This window comes from Amphiura filiformis, chromosome 1 (assembly GCF_039555335.1).
Source record: "Amphiura filiformis chromosome 1, Afil_fr2py, whole genome shotgun sequence".
Taxonomy (NCBI): Eukaryota; Metazoa; Echinodermata; class Ophiuroidea; order Amphilepidida; family Amphiuridae; genus Amphiura; species Amphiura filiformis.
The window spans coordinates 95,624,614-95,647,965 of NC_092628.1; the positions used below are offsets into that span (position 1 = coordinate 95,624,614).

Here is a 23,352-nt window from a genome sequence, read left to right on the forward strand (position 1 = left end):
TAACTAATTTTTGACTTGGCACCCCCAGGGTTCGAACCTTAGACCCCTCGGTGCCACGCACAAGATCGCCGACTTGTAGCTAGGGGGTTTGGCTGGCCCGGCCAGCGAATCCCTGGGTATATATGACTTGGGTTGATTGCGTCATGCGCAGTGGTTTCCTTTGTAAGATTTTTACGAGTTTGGGTTAATATTGATAATTTAAACTGGAGTTTTGTTTCATCAAACCTTATGTTTGATGCATGGATCTAAATATCCTGCTGTGATTTCTTATTGAAACATTACTATCACTTAAGTATCAGAAGATCCATTTAATCTACTTTCAAACTCTATCTCATGAATGCATGATTAAAGTCACACTGAGGGTGCATGGTTGCTTTAAACAGTTACACCTCATTACATCTCCCTTCCAGTTGTAAAACCAGCCATGTGTGAATTCCTTACCTTATTTTTGAATCCATATTGAACCTGGAAAGAAGGCAAGGTAATGCTGTCTAGCCTATTGGATAAAGTGAAAAAAAATATGGCAGAAACAAAGATAAGTAAACATGTTATTAAATAGAAATCATACATATTTACTTATCCTTTATATAATAGGAATAACCTGAAGGAATCAACAATCAAACACATCAGTTTAATAAAGTCTAAAGTTGTTGTCAAAACCAATTATTCTAAAATACTCATAACATGCGACTTTCTTTACCTAGTAGCTGTTTTAGCAAGGTATTTTACAGGGAAAATAAAACCAAATGAAAAAGGAACATTTGAACAAATGAATTTGAAAGACTTTTAGAAATGTTAAACCACAAGCAAGATTATTTAGAAACACACATTTACTTTCCATGCTCTGCGCAAAGAGTTGTTGAATTACTAAAGTAGCAAGAAAGACCTTGTTTGAGTCTTGAAATTGGCAATTCTTTTTTTTGGACTATTTTGTAGTGAGTTATGATTTGATAAACATGGTTCTGTCCATAATCTATAATTTGCAAAGCAACATATTAATTTTCCAGTTCCAACTTAAGGGCTCGGATAGCGACATGTTCACATATTTTTTTTGGGACTTGAAAGCACATATTGACATATTGAATTGAATTTTTAAAACGAGGAATGTCCTTCTGATATCAAATAATTTTGATTTTTGTTTTGAAATTCCTGATATAATACACATAAATCTTTTTCCTAAAAAGACCTAAATTTTTTCAGGTTTTAGGGAAATTTTTTTACATATTCAATATGAAAGGTCAAAATTTTCAATTGATCATCGGCTTTTCATCCCAGCTATATACACTTAAAGTACACATCATTAGATTTATACAATTTACTTCAAGGACTGTTAAATAAGAAAATATCAATTAATCATTTACCATAAAATGTGTATTATATCGCGAATTTAATAAAATCAAAATTATTTGATATCAGAAGGACATTCCTTGTTTTAAAAAAGGAATTCGACATGTCTGATGTGCTCCTGTGTGCTCTCAGGTCCCACAATAAAAATGTGAAAACATCGCTATCCGAGCCCTTAACCCATTCCAAGATATTAATGAAACCATCTTACCCAAATTTCTTAGCTGATGCCTCCAGTGTTTCCCTGATGTTATCCTTGAGGCTGACATCCATGGCAGAAAACTTCTGTTTGCACTGTGCTAGAGGTATACCCATGTCAGCCAGGAACTCAAGCAGACGCTTGTTACCCTTCAGTGTCCATAACTTCAAACTAGACAAATAACAACAAAAAGAAATGGAGAAATTGAATGGTCAGCTAATGAATCAACAGTGGTTATGGTAGTCATAAAACTTGTAATTGTCTAGATGTACATGGTGGCATGCATGATAAATTCCCAATATTGGTATAAGTTCTTTTCCTCAAAAACATTACTCCATGTTTAGGCATGAATCTGGAAACACTTCTTATTTCAAAGTCAATTCCCCTAAATTTTACAGTCTACATAGAAGACACTTTGTGGGAATCAATTAATTCCCACAAAATTCTTTTGCAAGAATTCAGATTAATTTTCAAATTATGCAATGAAATTGTAACCCTGCTTTGTATTATTACAAGTTTTGAGTAGAGCTGAAAAGGCATGCTTTTAATGACTTAATATGGATAATGCATAAAATAGCTACCACTGTGCTAGGCCAAGAGCACCATATAATATTATTTAAAGTTCTAAAAAGTTAAGCAATTGATTCATATAACAACTATGCAGCAAACACAGATTTGTCCATTTTATGAACCATGACTTGTTTCAGAACACAATACAGCACTGCACACACTGTCCTGCAGAATTAACGTCTAAATACACAAAATTAAAAATAAAATAAAGAAACCAAAGAAAGTGTTTACTTACTTGCAAGCAGTATATGATGAATGTTTCAGACTGTCAAATAGGGACCAATGTCTGTATAGCACTAATTGTAATCTGATAAAAATTAGGTTAAGAAAAATAGGTGTATTCTGTAAGGAAATGAGGAAAACGGCCTTTACTCAAGCAATGTTATCTAATATTTCTCAATGCCCTGCTAATTTACACAAAGGAAGGGAGCTGCACCATCAGTGTTGGTTGGGAAGACATAATATGATATACTCGGGAGCTAGGACCACTTTCTGTGCACCCCCCACAGGACCAAAGCAAACCAAATTTTTTAGGTTCCTGAGATGACCCCAAAACATAATCAGGATGTTCCCAAAAATATAAACTGGCCCCAAGGGGAGTAAAAGGTCATCGAACTTTGCATAGGGTCAAAATTTTAAACTTGCTCAAATTGTGTTGAAGCCCATTCCAATGTATTCCACTAGTCACAAGGATTCAGAAAATGTATAGTTTGACCTATCTAGGATATACCGTTCTTGAGTTATAACCAAAAGGTCAAAGGTCACGTTTTTGCCTCTATGGGGTCGAAAACATCAAAGTGTTCGATTTTGCGAAAGAGGTGTCAAAATGTTCGTTTTGATGAAACAAATCAAATAAGAATAGGATTGTACCATCTTGGATGTTTCGTTACTTAGGTAACACAGCAAAATAGGTCAAGGTCAATAGGCCTCAATGGTAGGGCCTACTTGACCTATTTTGCTGTGTTACCTAGGTAACGAAGCATCCAAGATATTACAATCAAAACGAACAATTTGACACCTCTTTTGGCAAAATCGAGCACTTAGTTGTTTTCGACCCTATAGAGGCAAAAATGTGACCTTTGACCTTTTTGGTTATAACTCAAGAACAATACGTCCTAGCTAGGTCAAACTATACATTTTCTGAATCTTTGTGACTAGGTAATACATTGGAATGGTTTTAACACAATTTGAGCAAGTTTAAAATTTTGACCCTATGCAAAGTTCGATGACCTTTTACTCCCTTTGGGGCCAGTTTATATTTTGGGAACATCCTGATTATGTTTTGGGGTCATCTCAGGAACCTAAAAAAGTTAGTTTGGTTTGGTCCTGTGGGGGATGCACAGAAAGTGGTCCTAGCTCCCCTATTTTGTCCGAATAAGCTTACCGTACGATCATGTTTTCATCGAAAAGTTGAAAATTACCTCCCGAAGTTGACCCGAACCCGGAAGTAGAATGAACCAGGAAGTATGTTTACACCGGAAGTCGGCAATCATATTTCATATCGGCGTGATTTTAAGCTTATCTTTTGACCTTTTTCAGCATTTTTAAATCTCATTACGAGTTTCGACACGTGTTGATTGTCGTATTATTTTCCCTGACGAAGTGTTGAATTAGAAATCATGTGTCGATAACAGGCCTTACTAGTTGGGAGGCCATTTATATCAGAGTGAACCAGCCATCGCTGAACAGAGACGGGGGCCGATACAAGCTGCCTAGAGTCTACGACCCGATTTTGGGGTCAAGTGTCCGAAAGGTCGCTGACCTCTAAATTGGGTTGCCAGTCTGCTGATGAAAGTCGAAGTGTCGACTGAAAATTCCAGATACGCAAGTTTTGTGTTGTGATCATAGGTTTAAACCACTAAATTATGTCTACTACCAACACAGATGAACTTTCATTCTAATCTGTACTATGGTACAGTATCAGTCAGGTTTAGAGTTTCACTGGTGATGCAATGCAAAGTGTCAAATAATCAAGACAAATTCTGCTGCATGACTTTTTAAAAGCGTATCTATAACTTAAGATGAAAACTACTCATGGCATACAAAACCAGATGAGCGTTAATGAGGCAAAGGATACTCTGGTGTGAAGGATATCCTCATAGAGTTGATTGACACTGTGTCTTCTTCCTCCTCTCCACGGTGATTATGTCTTGATACATGCCTATTTAGCTCAGTCACGTCTGACACATACTTTTCTCTAGATAGTATCAAATACACATAAAGAAATTCAAAATCAAACACATAGTAACTTTATCAATTTAGTGATAAATCAAGTCAAGAGAAAGATAAAGAGCAAGACAAAAAGAAACAGATGAAAAGAGTGCCAGAAAAAGAGGGAGAGAGACAGGGAGAGAGTACAGTAGACACTATGAAAAGGAAAGAAACAGTCAGAGTGGGCAAATTTTTTGTGCTATTAGTGAACAATTAATACTGAACATCATTTCTCTTTCATCATCAACCAAGCAAATAGGTCTTGGCAATTATAGCCCTGTGGAAACGAAAAAAAAAATGATTCAAAGACTTTTCAATTATGTTTAATATATTCCAGTACATGGATGTTGCAGACATACCTGTCTATCTTCTTTGATAGCAGTTGATCCGTTAGTCCAACAATTGCCCACCTAAAGAAAGAGAACATAACTTTGTAAAATCTTAATGGACTGAAATATTGGAACTCTTCGATCATTTTAGTTAGTACAATGTAAATAACTCAAATATTATTAAGAATGTTTGCCAAGATATGAAACAGCCCAGTTCATTGGGCATACATCCAGTTTGGCATATAATTGGTTGACCTTACAAATTTATACCCTATTTCGTGATTAGCCATACATAAGAATGGTGGTGCGATTTTTTTTTCTATTTTTGCTTTTTCTGTGTTTTTTTTCAACAACAACTTTTTTCACTTATAGTTTTGTGTATGTGTTTTGGTATGTACTATAGTTTTCATATAAAGACAGCTGTGAACCAGGTTATGTATGTGGTAATCAAAAATCAAATGAAGGTTTCTGTTAAACATGTTAACATGGTTAAAGAATGGATAGTACTATAAATATATGTTCTGTAAACTGTAGAGGGTTGAGTGATAAATCTAAGAGAAGAGATGTTTTAAATTATTTAAGTAAAAAGAAATTTTCAATTTACTGCCTTCAGGATGTACATTGGGACCAGAAATGGGAAAATATGATCAGATCAGAATGGGGATACTGAATGTTATACTGCATGTTATAAGACAAATTCCAGGGGTGTGGCAGTGTTAATGAATAACAACTTTGATTTCAAAGTGCGTAATATTCAGCGGGATCAAGCAGGCAATTGGATTGTACTTGATATTACTATGATGTCCATGGATATCACGATAGTTTGTCTGTATGGCCCTAATGAGGATAATCCAGATTTTTATAAGCATGTTAAAAATGTTATCGAAAACGTTGGCAACCCACACTGTATTATATGTGGTGATTTTAACTTAGTCCAAGATCAAAATAAAGATACATTTAATTATTTGAATATTAATAATCCAAAGGCAAAAGAAACTGTTTTACAAATAAAAGAAGATTTGAGTCTGTGTGACCCTTGGAGAATTATGAACCCAGATATAAAAGCGTTTTACCTGGAGAAGAAACAATCCCATAAAACAAGCTAGGCTGGATTTTTCTTGATTTCTTCTGAAATTTTGAATATAATAGGTCAAACAGACATTCTACCAGGTTATAGGACTGACCATTCCATGGTAGTCATTGGTCTAAGTAAGAGCAATAATATACAAAGGGGACGAGGTTCGTGGAAGTTGAATAATGATTTAATTGAAGATGATGAATATGTGAAAGTGGTTAAAGACTCGATAACTAAAGTGAAACAAATCTATGCTGCTTCATTGATGACAGAGAAAATATAAACAATATTGATCCAAATGAGTTAGAATTAACTATTAATGACCAACTGTTTTTTGAAACACTGCTTTTGGAAATCAGAGGCGCTACTATAGCATACTCATAAAAACGAAAGAAAGAGATAGACAAGTCTGAAGAAGCACTTGACAAATTAATAGAAAACTTAAATACGTCATACGAGGAAGCTTCATTGAAAAACAGCCCTAATGTTGAAATTTTAAAGAATGAGTTAGATAATGCTAAACATGAGCTTGAGGATATTCGTAGTAGAAGGATTAAAGGATGCTTTATTCGAACAAAGGCCAGATGGATAGAGGAGGGAGAGAAACCCACCAAATATTTTCTTAATCTTGAAAAGAGAAACTTTGTAAACAAACAAATGGTAAAAATTGTGAGAAGTAACAACACAGAGGTAACAGCTCAAAATGAGATTGAAAAGGAAGTAGTATCGTTTTATGAAAATCTGTATAAAGAAAAAGGTGGAAATAATAATGTTAAAATTGATGATTATGCTTGCATAAACAAATTAACGCAAATACAATCAAATACCTTAGAGGGCTTAAATTACTCATTCTGAGCTCACCTATGCTTTGAAAAACATGAAGAACAATAAGACACCTGGGCGGATGGGTTTACAGTGGAATTTTACAAATGTTTCTGGTTGGAAATATCCAGTTTTCTTCTTGATCTTTAAATGAAGGTTTTAAAATGGGTCTCTTTCTCAAGTTCAAAAAGGGGTCATGTTACTCTTCTGCGAAAGGAGATAAGCCCGCCAGTTCTTAAAAACTGGAGGCCTATATCACTTCTAAATGTATCATATAAATTGGCCTCTGCCTGTATTGCAAACCGCATAAAATCGGTTTTGCCATATTTAATTTCGGAGGACCAAACAGGTTTTGTCCCGAATAGATTCATTGGTGAAAGTATTCGCCTTATTTATGATTTGTTGAGCTATACAGAAGTTAAAGAAATTCCTGGGATGCTTTTACTGATAGATTTTGAAAAAGCTTTTGACACGGTCTCACATGATTTTATTCTTAAAACTTTAAGGGCATTTAATTTCGGATCAGACATTTGCAAATGGTTTAGAGCTTTGTATAAGAATGCATCCTCTTCTGTAATCATAAATGGAAATATATCTAAACCTTTCCAAATTCAGCGCAGTTGTAGACAAGGCGATCCTCTCTCACCATATGTCTTTGTTTTATGTGCGGAGGTATTAGCTTCCATGATAAGACAAAATAAGGATATAACAGGAATTTGCATAAATGACATAAATTTTAAAATTGCGCAGTATGCAGATGACACTACATTAATACTAGATGGTACAGAAAAATCACTGGAAAGTGCCTTTAAAACATTGCAATCATTTTATGAGATGTCTGGTTTGAAAATTAATATAGATAAAACGGTTGCAGTTTGGATTGGGTCTCAGAAATTCAGAAATACTAAAATTAGTAACAATTTAAGAATTAAATGGAATTTCAATGGTGGCTTTGATTTTCTAGGAATTTCTTTTAGTACAAACCTTGCTCAAATGGTAAATGATAATTATGATAATGCACTTCTTTTGATAAGAAAAATGTTATCAAGTTGGAAAAAAAGAAATTTAACTGTGTTGGGACGGATTGTAGTTGTGAAATCATTGACTTTGCCAAAAATAAGTTACATTGCTCAAATGCTACCAAACCCAAGCAAGGAGTTTATCAAAAGCGGTAAATGATGAGATATATAAATATATTTGGAACGGCAAGCCAGACAGAGTAAAAAGAAGCCAATTTATACAAAATTATGAAAATGGTGGAGTAAAGATGCCAAATGTAGAAATGCATATAAATGCTCTAAAGGTAAATTGGATTCGGAGAGTTGCCTGTGGTGATCAAAAATGGGTTAAGCTATTTCGTTTTTGTTTGAATGTAATAAGTGATGATATTTGTTGCTTTGGTATGAATCGTTTTAATGACATGAAAAACATGATCGATAACAAGTTCTGGTATGATACTCTGCTTTCTTGGTCCTCGCTTATAAACATTGTAAATTATAATAATCTGATTTCAATCGTATTGCAAAACAATACTTGTGGTGGAAACGATAAAATAAAGATTGGTGGTAAATCAGTTTGTTATGCCCATTGGAAGAAAAGGGGTGTGCTGTTTATAAATGATCTTTTTAAAAGTAAACGGATCTTTTTGTCTAGTGCAGAATTTACAAAACTTTATAAAGTGAAGACCAATTTCTTGGAATACAATGGTATTGTCAGGGCAATCCAATCAAACTTCAATTACAATGGTACTATAGGCTCCAAACTAGCCTCGCTTTTCAGCCATATAATATGGAATTACTTTTTAAGCAACGGAAAGGGTGCAAAGTGTTCTATGATATTTCTATTGAATCAAAGATGAAGAATACAATGAGTAAGTGGCAAACGAATTTGGAATGGACAATGATGATTGGAAAAAATATGTACCTTAAATTTTAAATTTTCTACTGATATTAAAATGAGATGGTTTCAATATAGAATTAATCAGAGTATCATAGGCACAAACACTTTGTTGTTGAAAATGAACACGAGAAATGATGACTTATGTACATTTTGTAAGACAAATCCGAAACAATCAAGCATCTCTTTGTGGATTGCACTATTTCTAGAAATTTTTGGGATAACTTTAAAGATTGGATAAAAGAGAAGCTTAATATAGATCTAGCTATGACCCCTCAATTAATTCTTTTTGGATCAACACATGATTTTATTTTAACACTGATTTTGACTGTGGCAAAACTTCATTTGTATAGAGTAAAGATGACAGAAAAACGACCAAATTTCGATGTTTTAAAAAGGGAAGTTAAATGTTATTACAATGTTTTGAAATACCAAGCAAAATGTAGCTTACAGTCACAAAAGTTTAATAAAAGGTGGCAATCCTGGCAACTGTTAATGGCATGATAAAAATTTAATCCCTGTGTATTTTAACCATTGTAAACTTGCTTCACTCTTAATTTAAAAACAAATAGTAAAAATTGCTTAATGTTGAGTGAGGGGGAGCGGGACAGCGGGTGAGTCGGGTGGAGCTCAGTGTTGATTGTTTGTTTGATAGGCCTACTAAATTTGAGTCGTGATCCAGTAGTTGTCAGCATTGGGCTCTATTCGCTTCATTTTGGTGCTCTGTTTCCCATTTTGCTCTGCATTGATTAGTTTTTATTTAAAGTGTTGCTTTTTTCCAATCCTCTTATAACTCTCTGTTAATGCCTACAAATGCATGTAAATGTACATTAAGGTCACTGATTAGTGGCAGTATTATGTATTAAGAAACTTTTAATAAAATCAGCTGTCTACAAAAAAAAAAAAAAAAAAAAAAACATAAGAATTAAAGTCATAAACTTATTATTATCATCATTGCTGTTGTGCAAATTAAGAATTACCCCCCCCCCCCCACACACACACAAGAAAGGAAAACGTTCCCCAGACATACTTGGTAGATCCACTGAGCATTTAGTTTGGCTATCTCTAATCTGACTTTACTGTTTACAGTATAGCTAAGCTACAAAAGGTAATCAGTTTGAAATTTGAAATATTAATTTTCTCAAAAAGTAATATAAAGCACTTAGTCACTTACCATAGTAGGTCATTAGTATCTTTGGACATTTTCCAGGCTAGGTTGTGCATCACAACAGCAGACTGAGGGGGAAAATGAGTTTATTGAATATCATGTTACATATAAGTCAGCAACCACAATGAATTCAAAGTCTTGTATTTACATTTGCTGTAAGAGATTTGAAGAACTTCATTAACCCTAGTGAGGTGACAAGGAGAGATGATGGGGAGAGATGTTTGGGTCTGGTGGCACTCACTTGAAATGGTTGGCCACATTGAGCCCATTTTGAAACTACCTCACACCTATGACCCCTTTTTGTATTGCTGTCAGCAAAGACAAACTTTTTTGAAGGATTCTGAACAAATTTCTGATAGTCTTTTAACGAATGATCGTTTTTCTCTCAAATTCACTAAAAAACTCCCTTAAATAGGCAAAATTTTGCCTAGTCTCACAGAAAGACCCACTTTGGGCATTTTCACCCAAATGACCACCTTTTTGGTGTCAAATCCAGGCCAGGAAATAAGTGGGGGCCAGGGGCCATTTAGCCCCTGGTTCATTGAAAATAGCCCCTGGTTACCTGTGAACCAGGGGCTATTTTTTTACAAAGTAGCCCCTGGTCTGGTGCTTCTTATTTCCCAGCCTGATTGAGTGAGGTATCAAAATGTACACAACAAATTTTCCCATCCATTAAATAGTCACTGGTTCATTGAAAATAGCCCCTGGTTGCCTGTAAAACCCTGTGAACAAGCACTCCTTATTTCCCAGCCTGGTCAAATCTCTCACCAAAAGACCTCTAAATGTCCGTACATCCCTGTTGCTTCCAAAGCCAAGTGCAGCTCCCCCCAGGTTTGGGTATCAGCCAGCAGCTTCTAGCATTGGTTTTACTTTCATGTTTTTCCTAAAATATTTGATTTTGTTAAGTTGATTATATCACAAATTCAATCATTGGAATGTAGGGTAACCGTAACAGGATATATTGTACTAACAAATGATGGCTGCAAGCACTATTACGAATCTCAGTATTTTTTGTTTACTTACCGAACTACCATAGTATGAATACTCTGTGTATTCAAACATTATTTTGTTCCTCTTGTCTTCCCACTGGCGTTTCTTCTGACGTCTTTCTATTTGCCTTTCAATAGTAGCCTATGACAATAACAACAAAACAGGATTCAACAAAACACCAGCAAAACAAGTTATCAACAATGTATTACAGGGAGTAGACATTTATTGTTCTTTCTATCATGATAAGAAACTATGTGAAGAACCTAGCGAGTAATTTGTAAACATATGCATAAGTCCTGACTACTGAAAATGGCATTTCTGATTAAAAGAAACCATGTGAGTTGGCAAAACCAAATTAATTCATTCTTATTTAACTTGGGTGAATGTTTCAATGCGCTTGCACTATTCTCCTAAGGTGCCAAGTTGCGTAACAGGAATCACCCTCCAGACAGGTTTCAGGTAAGTCTTTTAAGGAGAGCTGTGAATTATTTCCTGCAAGTCTTGGTGAAATGCAAACAAGAGGAGTTTTTGCTGTTGCCTAATACGAGCTGATCATAGTATAGATATGTAACTTCTTACCTCATCAAATCTTCTCCTCTTTCCAGATGGTTCTGTGCTGTCATCACTTTCTATACCAGATTCATCTCCATCAGACTGAAAAGGCAATTTATTCAATAACTATCTATTGCATTACCATATTTCACTATACCTCCCAATAATAACCCAAAATACTCCAAAGTAAAAAAAGAATTATTTCTTCTAAAACTTATGTATCCATTTAACAAAATCAAAATCCGCAATGACGTTATATTTGTAAGAATGGAATCATTAATTCTTGGGGTGAAACCAGAGCTTGTCCTTCAAATTTGGTAAGTGATTATGTTTTGTTCAATTTTGCCTGTACCCATCAGCTTTGATTTTCATTCAAGTATGCTTCTTCCATACCTATCTGCAACACTTGAACTCTTAAATTGAACACAACTGATAATTTTACAACTGTTTTCTATCATTATCTACAAATGAGGCGGATCTTATCAGATGCCAATCTCTGCGAAAATGGTCAAACCAAATACACATTGGATTGGAGACCAGAACAGCACCTGAGGCTGGTTGTATTGTAAAACCTTATTATGTGTGACTTACTTCTTCATTTCTAAAAACTTCCTCATAAGCTGGAATGTTGTCATCCTCATCTGGTGCCATTAAAAGCCGAATCTGCAATATCAAATCCAATGAAGAATATAAATATATAAAAATACTATATATTTAACAACCAGCAACAAACATAAATTGTTTTAATCGTTGTTGACATTTCTTAGTCATTAGTACAAATATTTGCAAGCTTAGACCCCATTGATGTCATAAGTTAGCTCTAACCCTTACTACTTGGCAAGTTTTTGTATAATTAGCTTCCACCATGTAAAGTTGGTGTGTGATACTGCAGATATAAACATTTGGGATATTGTGTATCAAACATTTATGATATGGACAAATGAAAAGGAAGAGACCAAGATGAAAAAGAAGAGGAAAGCTTGATGAACTTAAGGGGGTACTACACCCCTGCCCAATTTTGTGCCCATTTTTGCATTTTTCTCAAAAATGATAGCGCATTGGGGACAAGTATAGATATGTATATTATAGGGGCAAGGACTACAACTACTGCACTGGAAATTCTATTTCAGCACAGACAACAGTTGTGGAGTTACAGTCAAAAATGAGGGAAAACCAATATTTGATCAATAAATCAATAACTACTTGCCTTGAGTTGCTGAATTATCAGTGCAGTAGTTGTAGTCCTTGCCCCTATAATATATCTTACCTGTCACCAATGTGCTATAATTTTTGAGAAAAATGCAAAAATAGGCACAAAATTGGCCAGGGGTGTAGTACCCCTTAAGGACAGACAGCCATGTAGAATTTGAGCAGAAGATAGAAAAACAATGCAGAAGTTTGGAGCCACCTGTAATTAAGGTCTATCCCTGAGCAAGCAAGCAATAATAGAAGCAGGGTTCGCAGGTTTTTTGCCGCAGTTGGAAAAAACCACGGTTTTAACCGTGGTTTTAACCGCTTGGCAAAAACAGTTTTTGCCGGCAAAAATTAAAAAAGTGATTTACTTTCAATTTTATCATCTCAACACAATTATTATTAAGTTACAAAAATCTTTTCCTGAGTGTAACAAGGCCAGATTTTGTTAAATAAATAACATATTAAGAAATTAAAGGCATGCATGTTCTTTGCTCAAGTGCATTTAACCAAAATGTGGCATACATCAGATTCAAAACTTTTTCATTTTTAGGACTTTATGAGACAAACAGTACCCCGGTATGTTAAATGATTCATTAAAAGTTGTGGGCTGCTGTTTATGAGCTTTCTGTGTTATTTTTTAATATTTGAGTGACTATATGTGAGTTTTTGCCAGTTTTTGCCATTTTTGCCGGTTTAAACCAGGCAAAAACAGGTTTTTGCCACCGGCAATGGCAAAAACAAGTTTTTGCTGGCAAAAACCGAACCCTGAATAGAAGTGCACCTACCTGTGTATCATTATAGATGTTAAACAAGTCAATAGGCCTATGACTGTCACAGATGAAGAACTGTACGTGTTCCTCTGGTTGCAATACCTCAAGTATATCCATATTGGCACCACAGTTTATCATCACTACATATTTTAACTAAACAAGATATTGGAACAAAGAACAAATCAAGTGTTAAAAATTGGGCTGGGCATCAACTTTCATCAGCTGCCATTTATTTATAAATATCATTTCTTTATATTGAGTTTTACTACAGGTCTGTATTCCAGTTGAAATCCATACCCCCCCTGTGGAAGAGCATTGACCTTAACCTTCCACACAGGGTTTGTGATTGGGTGACAATATTTGAAATCTACACACCCTGCATGGGAAATTAAGGTCACATCTTGGATTTCAAATGGAATAGCCTCCTATATTTTTGCTATTAAAATCCATCATGGAGAAATGGTTTTGGTCTTATTTTGAAGATAAATTAGTCCCAAACAGAAATGTTTGGTAGACTCATAACCGGTGCGATCTTACCTTTCCGATGTTGATTAAGATACTTCTTGCATCGATCCCGAGATGCGGAAAAACCAATAGTCATTTTGTCCCACATAAATGAATAAATAACAAAAAAAACGATCCCCGTGGACTCACCCAAAAGGTGACGTCCACACCATCTGATCGCCCCTTATCCGGCTTGGGATCCCCTACTCGGACCAAACTTGTAGGGGTGGCGGGGTCCGGATAATCAACATCGGAAATGTAAGATCGCACCGGTTATGAGTCTACCAAACATTTCTGTTTGGGACTAGACTCAGTACACCGGTCGATCTTACCGTTTCCGATGTTGATTAAGATACTTCTTGCATCAACATCTGAAAGATCGATCTAGCAAGTAACCGATGGATGGAGGTACAAGATTGGTCAGCATCTGATCAGGGATCGGGAGCGGGTAACGATGGTTTTTCGCGAGGTCAGAAAATATTTTCCCCCAGCGGTCGGGAAAACAAAAAAGACCACGCGATCACAGACATAAACCTCCTTACTTAATAAGTTCGGTGGTTAAGAATAGAGACACTGGTTCTTACCATGCTGAGTATTCTGTATAGTCTGAAAACCTGGTACCCGTACACCACCGTATTATGATCGCCCGAACAATGTCCCGGTAAACCTCCGCCCGTCTCTGATTACTAACGTAAACGGAAGTATCGTAGAGAAGGCGAAGGTGGCTTCCGGGACACCGCCTGCTAGATCTCCTCAAGGGACAACCGAACGGTATACCCAAGATGATGAGATAGCTCGTGTCGAGTGGGTCGTGGGACGCGAAACCTTCGCGATCACCCGGACTCCACCAACACCTGGACCAGCCATTGCGACAGCGGCTGGACCGAAAGGCTCTGTAAGGGTGATGAATGCGGTCGTGAGTCCCTCGCAAGGCTTGTGTTCGGAAGAAATAGTGCTGCAGCGCCTTATCGGACACCCCAGCCTATCTTTGGCTTCAGTCGAACCTTGCCCAACCCTGGGGATTGGAGAGGGACGAATGTCGGTATGCACCGCGCCGTTCAGTAACCATGAGAACAGAGCGCCCGAAACAGTGTCGCTCCAGTGTTTGTGAACACGGAAGCTATAAACCTCGAGACCGTGTGCAACTCAGCACCGGCGTCCCGAAGCCAACGCCAAACCGGAAAGCCATCTTGAGAGTTACGTATTTAAGCGTCGCTTTTGGCGGAAGCTCAAAAGGTGACCCTTAAAGTAATCTAAGACTGTGTTGGGATCCCTTAGGAGGATCACTTTCCTTTTGGCGGACACTCGCTGAACATACCGTCGAGGCGTAGACTAATAAGGTAACCATCGGCTATGATAGTCGACCCGTCTCGAAACCTCGGTGAATGGAGAGGATAGCTGACTTATTGCTGGCCCCAGTGGCCCGCTGAAGTCTTGCTTGGAACTTTTCTGTCAGAAACTCCGGAACTAGCAGCGCAGAGGCTCTAGCGGGAGAGCTATTTGTCTCATTGCACCAAGCGTAGTATGGAGCCAGACTCTGGCTATACGTACGGAGGGTAGACTTCCGTCTAGCCCCGGCGATGAGAAAAACAGCTTCTGATGAAAAGTATCCCTCCGCTGCGCGTTCCCTGGTAAGGGCCATGCAGCTAACTGCAGGTGCTCTAGTGATAGACTGGGTACCTCCGCTCCGGGCATCCGGAGTAGATCTGGTACCTCGGGGAGTGCCAGCGGCCTTGCCGCTGGCAGAATGACAATGCAGTCTTCCCAACCGATCTTGGCCACCACCCTCATGAGTAGTGAGATCGGAGGGAATGCATAAGCTGTCATCCCTCCCCAGTCTATGGACAGAGCGCCCACGGCGAATGCTTGGGGGTCCGCGACCCTTGAGCAGTACACCGCAGTGGATGATTGCGATGAGATGCGAACAGATCTATTGAGGGGTGGTACATTCCCTTGAAGATCGTCTGAGCGACCTGCGGAGCAAGGGACCATTCTGTTGGTCCCGACACCCTTCCTCGTGACAGATTGTGCGTGAGGATGCTGGTGACGCCCGCGATGTGTATCGCTCTCATCGTAATCTGCCTGACTTTGCACCACCCTATAAGGTGTCGTGCATGCAGGCACAATCGTGGTGGCCCGGAGTCCCCTTGTCTGTTGGGGTAGGCTACCACGGTTATGTTGTCCGTCAGGACAACGGTATGTGATTCACGATCACCTCCTCGTGCGAGGAGGTTGATATGAAACTCTGTCTCTATGGCCCCCATAGGCCCGAGACGGAGTCTCCGTGGATGTGGACCCCCCAGCCCCGTTTTGACGCTATGGTCGTCACTACATACCGTAGTCTCCAGTGGAAGAGAGGGTAATTGACCCATTGACGATAATGGATCACCCACGCTCCGCTGGCTCTCGAGGACATAAGTGGGTTGTTGATCAGCTAGGCTGTTCAAGCTACCTACTCTACCCTCTAGAGCTTCGCCCAAGGTCGCTGTGTGTGGCGGACCACTCACAGCAGCTATGGGCGGGTGCATAGCGGCTACCACTGAAGTCAAGCATTAGCTCGTCTTTGTAGCTGCCACCGAATGCACCTGGGTCGCTGTCCCGTGAGAGACTGCGAGCCCAACCCCTGAATAATCGCCAGCCAGTCCCTGTGGACAGCCAGCAGCTATTCTAGGGCCCAGGGTATCACTCGGCGGTCCCGCCATGGAACGCTGCCGCAGTGTGACAACCCCAGTTGGTTCTGCTAAGACTACACCCACAGCGTTAGCAGCGGTATCGTCTCTGCTGAACCCATGCATGCTAGGGTTCAACCCAGGCAAGCCCGGGGTACCCTTGCATGCTGCCCGTCGCTGGCTACTACTGTGGCTGTTTGAGCCCGTAGATACATTGTATGCCTGCAACAGACGGGTGTCCTCCTGCTAAAAACCCGTGAGGATTTTTGCTAGAGGACTGGTATATCCTCCTGCTACAAAACCCGCTGGGTTTTCGCTGGTGGTTACCGCTCTGCTGCCTGCTACTTTGCTCCGGCGTAAAGTCAGTGCTTTAAGCTGGCTGCTGAGCCTTTGACGCGCTTAGCAGTCCCGAAGGAACCGCCTGCTTGTCCGGGGACCGGAGCCCCTTAAGCAGACCTGCCATGACCCATAGGGGCTGTCACAGCAGAATCTACCGTGACGACTGGTATCCTCCTGCTACAAAACCCGCTAGGGTTTTCGCTGGTGGTTACCGCTCTGCTGCCTGCTACTTTGCTCCGACGTATAGTCAGTGCTTTCGCTGGCTGCTGAGCCTTTGGACGCGCTTAGCAGTCCCGAAGGAACCGCCTGCTTGTCCGGGGACCGGAGCCCCTTAAGCAGACCTGCCATGACCCATAGGGGCTGTCACAGCAGAATCCACCGTGTCGACCTTACCAGTGCCCTTGGTAGATTTCTTCTTCGTCTTATGGCGATGACGGAGCCTGTCCCAATCGTCAAGCTGGAACTCGGAGAGTCCTAAGCAAAAGAAAGACACCTAGAAGATCGTGAGCACTCCCTGTGGGTGAAACAGAGCGGGTGTGGGTCCCACTCCGTCACCAGGGAAGGGCAAGCCCGACAGGGCCGAGGCGGCGAGGAGAAAAGGCACTACCCCCCCCAACATGTGACTCAAGCCCAGTAAGCAAACCTGAGCACGGAGGCTGGTCGCTAACGTTAGTGGTAAAGTAAGGACTGGCTAACTTTATTACTAAAATGTCAGACGGGTCCCTACCAAGCCCCACCGTATGAATATCTGATTAACTTCGTCTTATCGGACGGTAATGAAGACATAACGATAGAGTAATCACCCTAACATAGCAACAATAACCTACCGTACATGAAATACAATGTGCATGTACAAACATCTATTGTAACTTACAGGCTGCAATGGTTGTTTTACGTGGGAAACAAAATGAATGGCGCCAACGAAATGCGCCATTTTGAATTGTGTCCCGTATACAAACGGAGGCGCGATGTGTAGCTAAGTTTTGATCGTTTGTTGTCACTTTCTCGCCAGAAAATGCCGTCAAAACTATCCTCAGCCGAACAATACCGGTTTGGTTTTACCTAAGGTGTGAAACTACAACCGTATATCTACTTTGGTTCGAGAAATTGATACACAGTGCTATGAACAATCGATAGAGCACGTCTGTGTCAGTCGGAGACCAAGGAGGATAAGGGACGATCAGATGGTGTGGCGTCACCTTTTGGGTGAGTCCACCGGGGATCGGGTTTTTTTGTTATTTATTCATTTATGTGGGACAAAATGACTATTGGTTTTTCCGCATCTCGGGATCGATGCAAGAAGTATCTTAATCAACATCGGAAACGGTAAGATCGACCGGTGTACTGAGTCTATTAATTTAATGAAATAATAACAAATACAAATGTATTGATTAATTACAACAGCTCAATTAAGTTAATTAGTCAGGGGTGGAGCAGGAAGCGGAGGAGCTCTGTGTAATTCCAATAGGAAGTTGGTGTTCATTAATAAAATTTATGTACATGATCATAAATAACCAGGGGCTACTTTGGATGAAGTATGTAGCTTATTGCAAACTTAAGCTTGTTTTGTAATATGCATTGCTCTGCACAAGAATCAAACATACAAACAGACAAGATTAAATTGTAAACGAAATGAAGTTTGCCACTTGCACACTTGTGTTTTTCATAGAAGATGGAAGCATTCCTCACCTGTTCCGAGTGTTCCAAATATGCTCTCTCCAGATCTTGCCTGCCTGACACAGGGACCACAGTGTACTGTACATGGTCACACTGAAATAAGGCTTGTAAAATTTTACATGCGCAGATTGCATCCACATCGTATGATACCAGAACCAGAACACGCTACAAATAAAGAAAACATCATATTATACATAACCACCTTTGCGGGCACCTTTGTTTATTTGAGGATCTGATTGATGGCCAATGGTCTGATGCTGTGAAAACGATCGGTCTGTGACCATTTCGAGGATTTTCAAATCAATCCTGAAATCCTTAGTGACATTGCTGCTGCTGAATTGCAGAATTCCTCTATCTTTTATGCGTAGCAAAATTTGCTTTCATTACTTTTCTCTTGGTACATTCATATACTTCGGTGTGTAAGTCTATGGCATAAAATGCTACTCAACTCCAAAATTGTCGTGCATAGCCGGTTTTGCTTTAGCAATTGGTATAGTTGCCATTAAACGTATTTATACTTCGATCTCAGACTGGCTGAGGGCCAATCAAGTGCAAAGTTACATAATAGTATATCCCCCATTGACTCGGTCGCTTTTAGAGTCGTTACGGTGTGGTATAGACCTAGCTACTTGTCATCGCGTGCGATACAAAATTCGCAATCGCCATGTTAGGAGAATTTTGAATCTCTAGCTCTTCATGGTGCGAAATACTGCAATCGTTTTGATCATCACATTAATTCTCCCTAACACGCGGACATTTTATGAGCCAGCAAAAATAATGTAAGCATTGGCCTGAATTATGCACTGTCAGTTTCCCACACGTTTGAATGGGAATTATTTTGCCTACTTTCCACCTGTTTCGGGAGCACAATTCTTCAATATTTTGACAAGTTGACATCAATCAATCAATCTTTATTTTCATCAATCTCATTACAAACATTATAGCATTATTATATACAATTATTGTGTATTAACAAGATTTGATGAAGGTAGGTACATCACAAAGCCGAGGCCTGATAACGATGTACCACCTTTTAATTAACAAATAATTATAATTTAATCAAAACATCGAATATACACATAAACATAAATAAATAAACAAAGAACCCATCTTAATTTACCGTAATACAATTTCAAGCAAACAAATATTTTAGTAGTAGTATATAGTATCAAGTAGTATAGTGAATAACATAGAGTCAGCACAATATGAATTATAAGAACCCATTTTAATTTACCATAATACAATGTTAAGTAGGCAAATATTATAGCAGTAGTGTAGTATCAAATAGTATAGTGAATAACATAGATTCAGCACAATATGAATTGTGACATTATTTGTTATCTTTTAGATACCTTAACATACTATTTTTGAATTCATTTACCAGTTTAGCTTCTTTAATTTCACTTGGCAAACTATTCCACAGCCTAGGACCAAGTGTTAAAACATCAAATGTTCTATTTTATATTGTCAAATGTTCTATTCTATATTGTTTGGCAATAATGTATTTTGCCAATAGTAGGTTCAAAGTTGTACCAACCTACCACCAACCTACATAAGGGTAGGTTGGTAACTATAATGATGTTAAACTCGTAACAGTTTAACATCCTGTTAAACTGTTACCAGTTTAACAGGATGTCAAAATAAGCCCTTTCGCAATTCCAGATCATGGTGCATCATGGGTAATATTTGCCGATAAAATTGGAGATAAACACGATGAGGCTACTGTACATTTTCAATAGGGTGAACTTTGATGTTTGCATAAAAACGTTTTGTACTGGAATTTCGCTGACAGTTTGGTCTTCATTCCTTCACAATATTTGTATTTCACAGGAAATATTAACATATGTAGGAAAGAATAAAATATGTTTTTGAAGGAAGTGCAAAGTTCGCCACCATTGGTTGCAAACACACTGCAGCCTCCTCATGTTTATCTCTTGTTGAAGAAATGTGTGACGATGTCTGAGCATGCGCAGTTGTCATCCTCGCCGAATGCGTTAGTACAGCACTGAACCTAGAACCCAAAACCCTTGCCCCCAAAAGGGACTTACGGGAGAAATTGATTTCACCTCGAAAATTGGACCTCTGAAATTTTTAATTTGTTTTTAAATCCATGCCATGATGTGACAATGATCAAGGGGAATGAGTCACATGTCGAGTTGTCGACCCTGGTCGAAAATGAGTTTTACATAATCTTAAGAGGACATTTCAGAAACTGAAAACCCCATGTTGATACGACTTTTCTTTGCGAAGTTACAGCAATTTATCAATGGCAGAAAACAATATAAAACAAAAGAATTTAAACACTTTCTTTGCCAATATCTCAAATCAATATTCCGACTCATTTCCCTTGATCGTGTTACATATTAATGATATGAATGCAAATTTGTTTAAAATTAACGTTTTAATTGCAAACTTTTATATTTCGCCCCATTTCATTGAATTTGCTATTTTTTATTGCCAAGAGATTTTTAAAGAATTTTGGAAATTTAAAAAAAAATCTAAATAATTCTAAAATACATGGCATGCAACAGTTTTTTCCTGCACTGCATACACTACACTGCATAGGTCATTTTTTACACTGCAGCTTCATCATGACACTATTGTGGTTTTTATCCGATCACCACACATAAGTTCATTCATTATATTATCAGAAGACACATTAATAATACTGCTGCAAAGGCAAACAGAACTCTGGGATTTATTAAAAGAAACCTGTATTCATGTTCAAGACACATAAAAAGCCTGGCTTATAAATCTCTCATTCGTCCAGGTATGGAGTATTGTGGATCTGTGTGGGATCCGAATACAAAGGAACTCATACAGAAACTTGAAGCTGTGCAAAATCGGGCCGCAAGATTTGCAATGGCCGATTATGAAAGATTCAGCAGTGTGACAACCATGAAAGACAAACTTGATTGGGAGCCTCTCGAAGAACGTAGGATGACAACAAGAATCTCAGTCTTCCATCAAGCTCTAATGGGTCACCTTGCCATTCCAATGCATAATATCCTGCGCCCGGTCCAACGCTCCTCTCGACACAGTAAATTCACTCAACTACCAGCTACGAAAAACTGTTTGAAGTATTCATTTATCAATCGTACTATTATTGACTGGAATAAGTTACCACATTACATCACAGACATAGAAGACAAGGACAAGTTTAAGACAACAGTGTAGGTATCCCAGGCAAACCTTAGTTAACACATTTGCTAGTCAGCGAAATTCGCCGAGACCGGGGCCCAAACACAATGCATATACATAGAAATTTGAATTTTTTTCAAGAATAGGTCGGTGAAGGAAACCTACATAAATATGTTTTCTATACTTCACTTGACCCAAATATATGATTTTTATGGTGATAAATCAAGTTAGCACATGGAATTTTAGAGGATTTTGATAGCAGTTCCATTAAAAAAAAGCTGCTATCGCCATGAGACTAAGATCTAGAAACACCCTAAATGCCGTTTTGGGGAATTTTGCTAGCAGAATCTTTTTGATGAAAGTCAATCTTTGACAAGATGTAACTTTGTTACGGAAAGTGCTATGACAAAAATGTTTTCAGTTTTGGCTTTCTTTACTCAAGGGCTTTAATTTGATATGTAAAATGATGCAGTTTGATGGCAAATTTGAATTCACCTAGCATACCAAAACTAGTCGGGATTATGCACTTTCAGTTTCTCACGCGTTTGAACAGGAATTGGATTGCGTACTTTTTCGATGTCTAGTGAGCAAATTTCTTCAATATTTTGAGAAAATGATGTCAAATTTTCTATTCTATAATAATGTCTTTTGCCAATAGTATGTTTAAAGTTGTAATTTTGTGTTTTTGATCGCAAAGATCGGATATTTTCGTTCCCGATTCAATTCTGAACCCTTCGCAAGGGTGCCGATTTCGCAGAACTTTGACGATAATTTTGCCTTTTGGACACTAAAATGCATTCGATCCTTAATTTTGTTTCAACCGAGTCTTAAATTAGCAAGCACAATAAGTAGGTATCCTAGGTGAATTCAAATTTGCCATCAAACTGCATCATTTTATATATCAAATTAAAGCCCTTGAGTAAACAAAGCCAAAACTGAAAACCTTTTTTTCATAGCACTTTCCATAGCAAAGTTACATCTTGTCAAAGATTGACTTTCATCAACAAGATTCATCTAGCAAAATTCCCCAAAGCGGCATTTCGGGGTGTTTCTAGATCTTAGTCTCATGGCGATAGCAGCTTTTTTTAATGGAACTGATATCACAATCCCTCTGAAATTCCATGTGCGGGTGACTTATCACAATAAAAAATTATATATTTGTGGCAAGTGAAGCATAGAAAACATATTTATGTAGGTTTCTTTCTTCGGGCACAAGTTTTAAATTTCTATGTAAAAATGCATTGACATTGTCGGCGAATTTGGCTGACCAGCAAATGTGTTAACTAAGGTTTGCCTGGGTTACCTACAATAAGGTTGGTACCACTTTTATATACATTGATAAATTTTTAAGATTTTTTTCAAGTTTCTAACCGGTAAATCGTTAAGTGTGTATTTCCCATTGACATCCAAAATGGCGTAAGCCAGTCCTCAATATACATAGGTACGGCGTATATAGGACTGGCAAGCAAGTCTAACCTAAACAGTGAAACAGTACTTAAAGAAAGCAAAGAATAAGCAACCACCAAAGCATCTGCAGATTAGCACCACCCTGCTCGCGTGACTCCTCTTTAGGGGCGTTGGGCAGTAAATAATCCAGATCCAGAATTCCAGATCCAGAAGACAAAAATTTCACAGAAAAATGAATGAAAGCTAAGTTAAATTTTAAGTAAGCTTACTACTTGAAACCGGTCTGTTTTCACTTTCAATACACTGTTAAGAAATATAAGCACACTTACACTGTGTAATACTTTGTCGTAGAACTGATCTCGAATATCATCCACAAACATACTGAAAATTAAGAAATATTGAGTGTTTCTTCAATCCCAATTTAACAACAACATCGACTTGTTTTGAGTTTGGCGCGGGTATGTGCCTTAGGATCACATCTCATAAAAGACAATT

General features: G+C 38.3%; 1 protein-coding gene across 1 annotated transcript; it reads right to left on the reverse strand.

Moving 5' to 3' along the window:
- Positions 1-393: 393 nt before the first annotated feature.
- Positions 394-23,339, reverse strand: LOC140164624 (cell division control protein 45 homolog). The gene is made up of 12 exons (XM_072187963.1): positions 23,187-23,339; positions 18,322-18,474; positions 13,136-13,273; positions 11,748-11,819; positions 11,184-11,258; positions 10,638-10,745; positions 9,621-9,682; positions 4,684-4,734; positions 4,191-4,310; positions 2,349-2,420; positions 1,556-1,714; positions 394-496 (listed from the first exon to the last, which is right to left on the reverse strand). Exons 1-12 carry the CDS (start codon positions 23,235-23,237, stop codon positions 394-396), a joined length of 1,164 nt encoding a protein of 387 aa, XP_072044064.1. The 5' UTR covers positions 23,238-23,339.
- Between the last annotated feature and the right edge of the window lie 13 nt (positions 23,340-23,352).

Coding starts and splice junctions, on each gene's coding strand:
- LOC140164624 (XM_072187963.1), bottom strand. CDS start 23,237: ATGTTTGTGGATGATATTCGAGATCAGTTCTACGACAAAGTATTACAC. Junction 11,820..13,135: donor ACATCTATAATGATACACAG/GTAGGTGCACTT, acceptor TTGATATTGCAG/ATTCGGCTTTTAATGGCACC. Junction 10,746..11,183: donor AGAGGAGAAGATTTGATGAG/GTAAGAAGTTAC, acceptor TTATTGTCATAG/GCTACTATTGAAAGGCAAAT.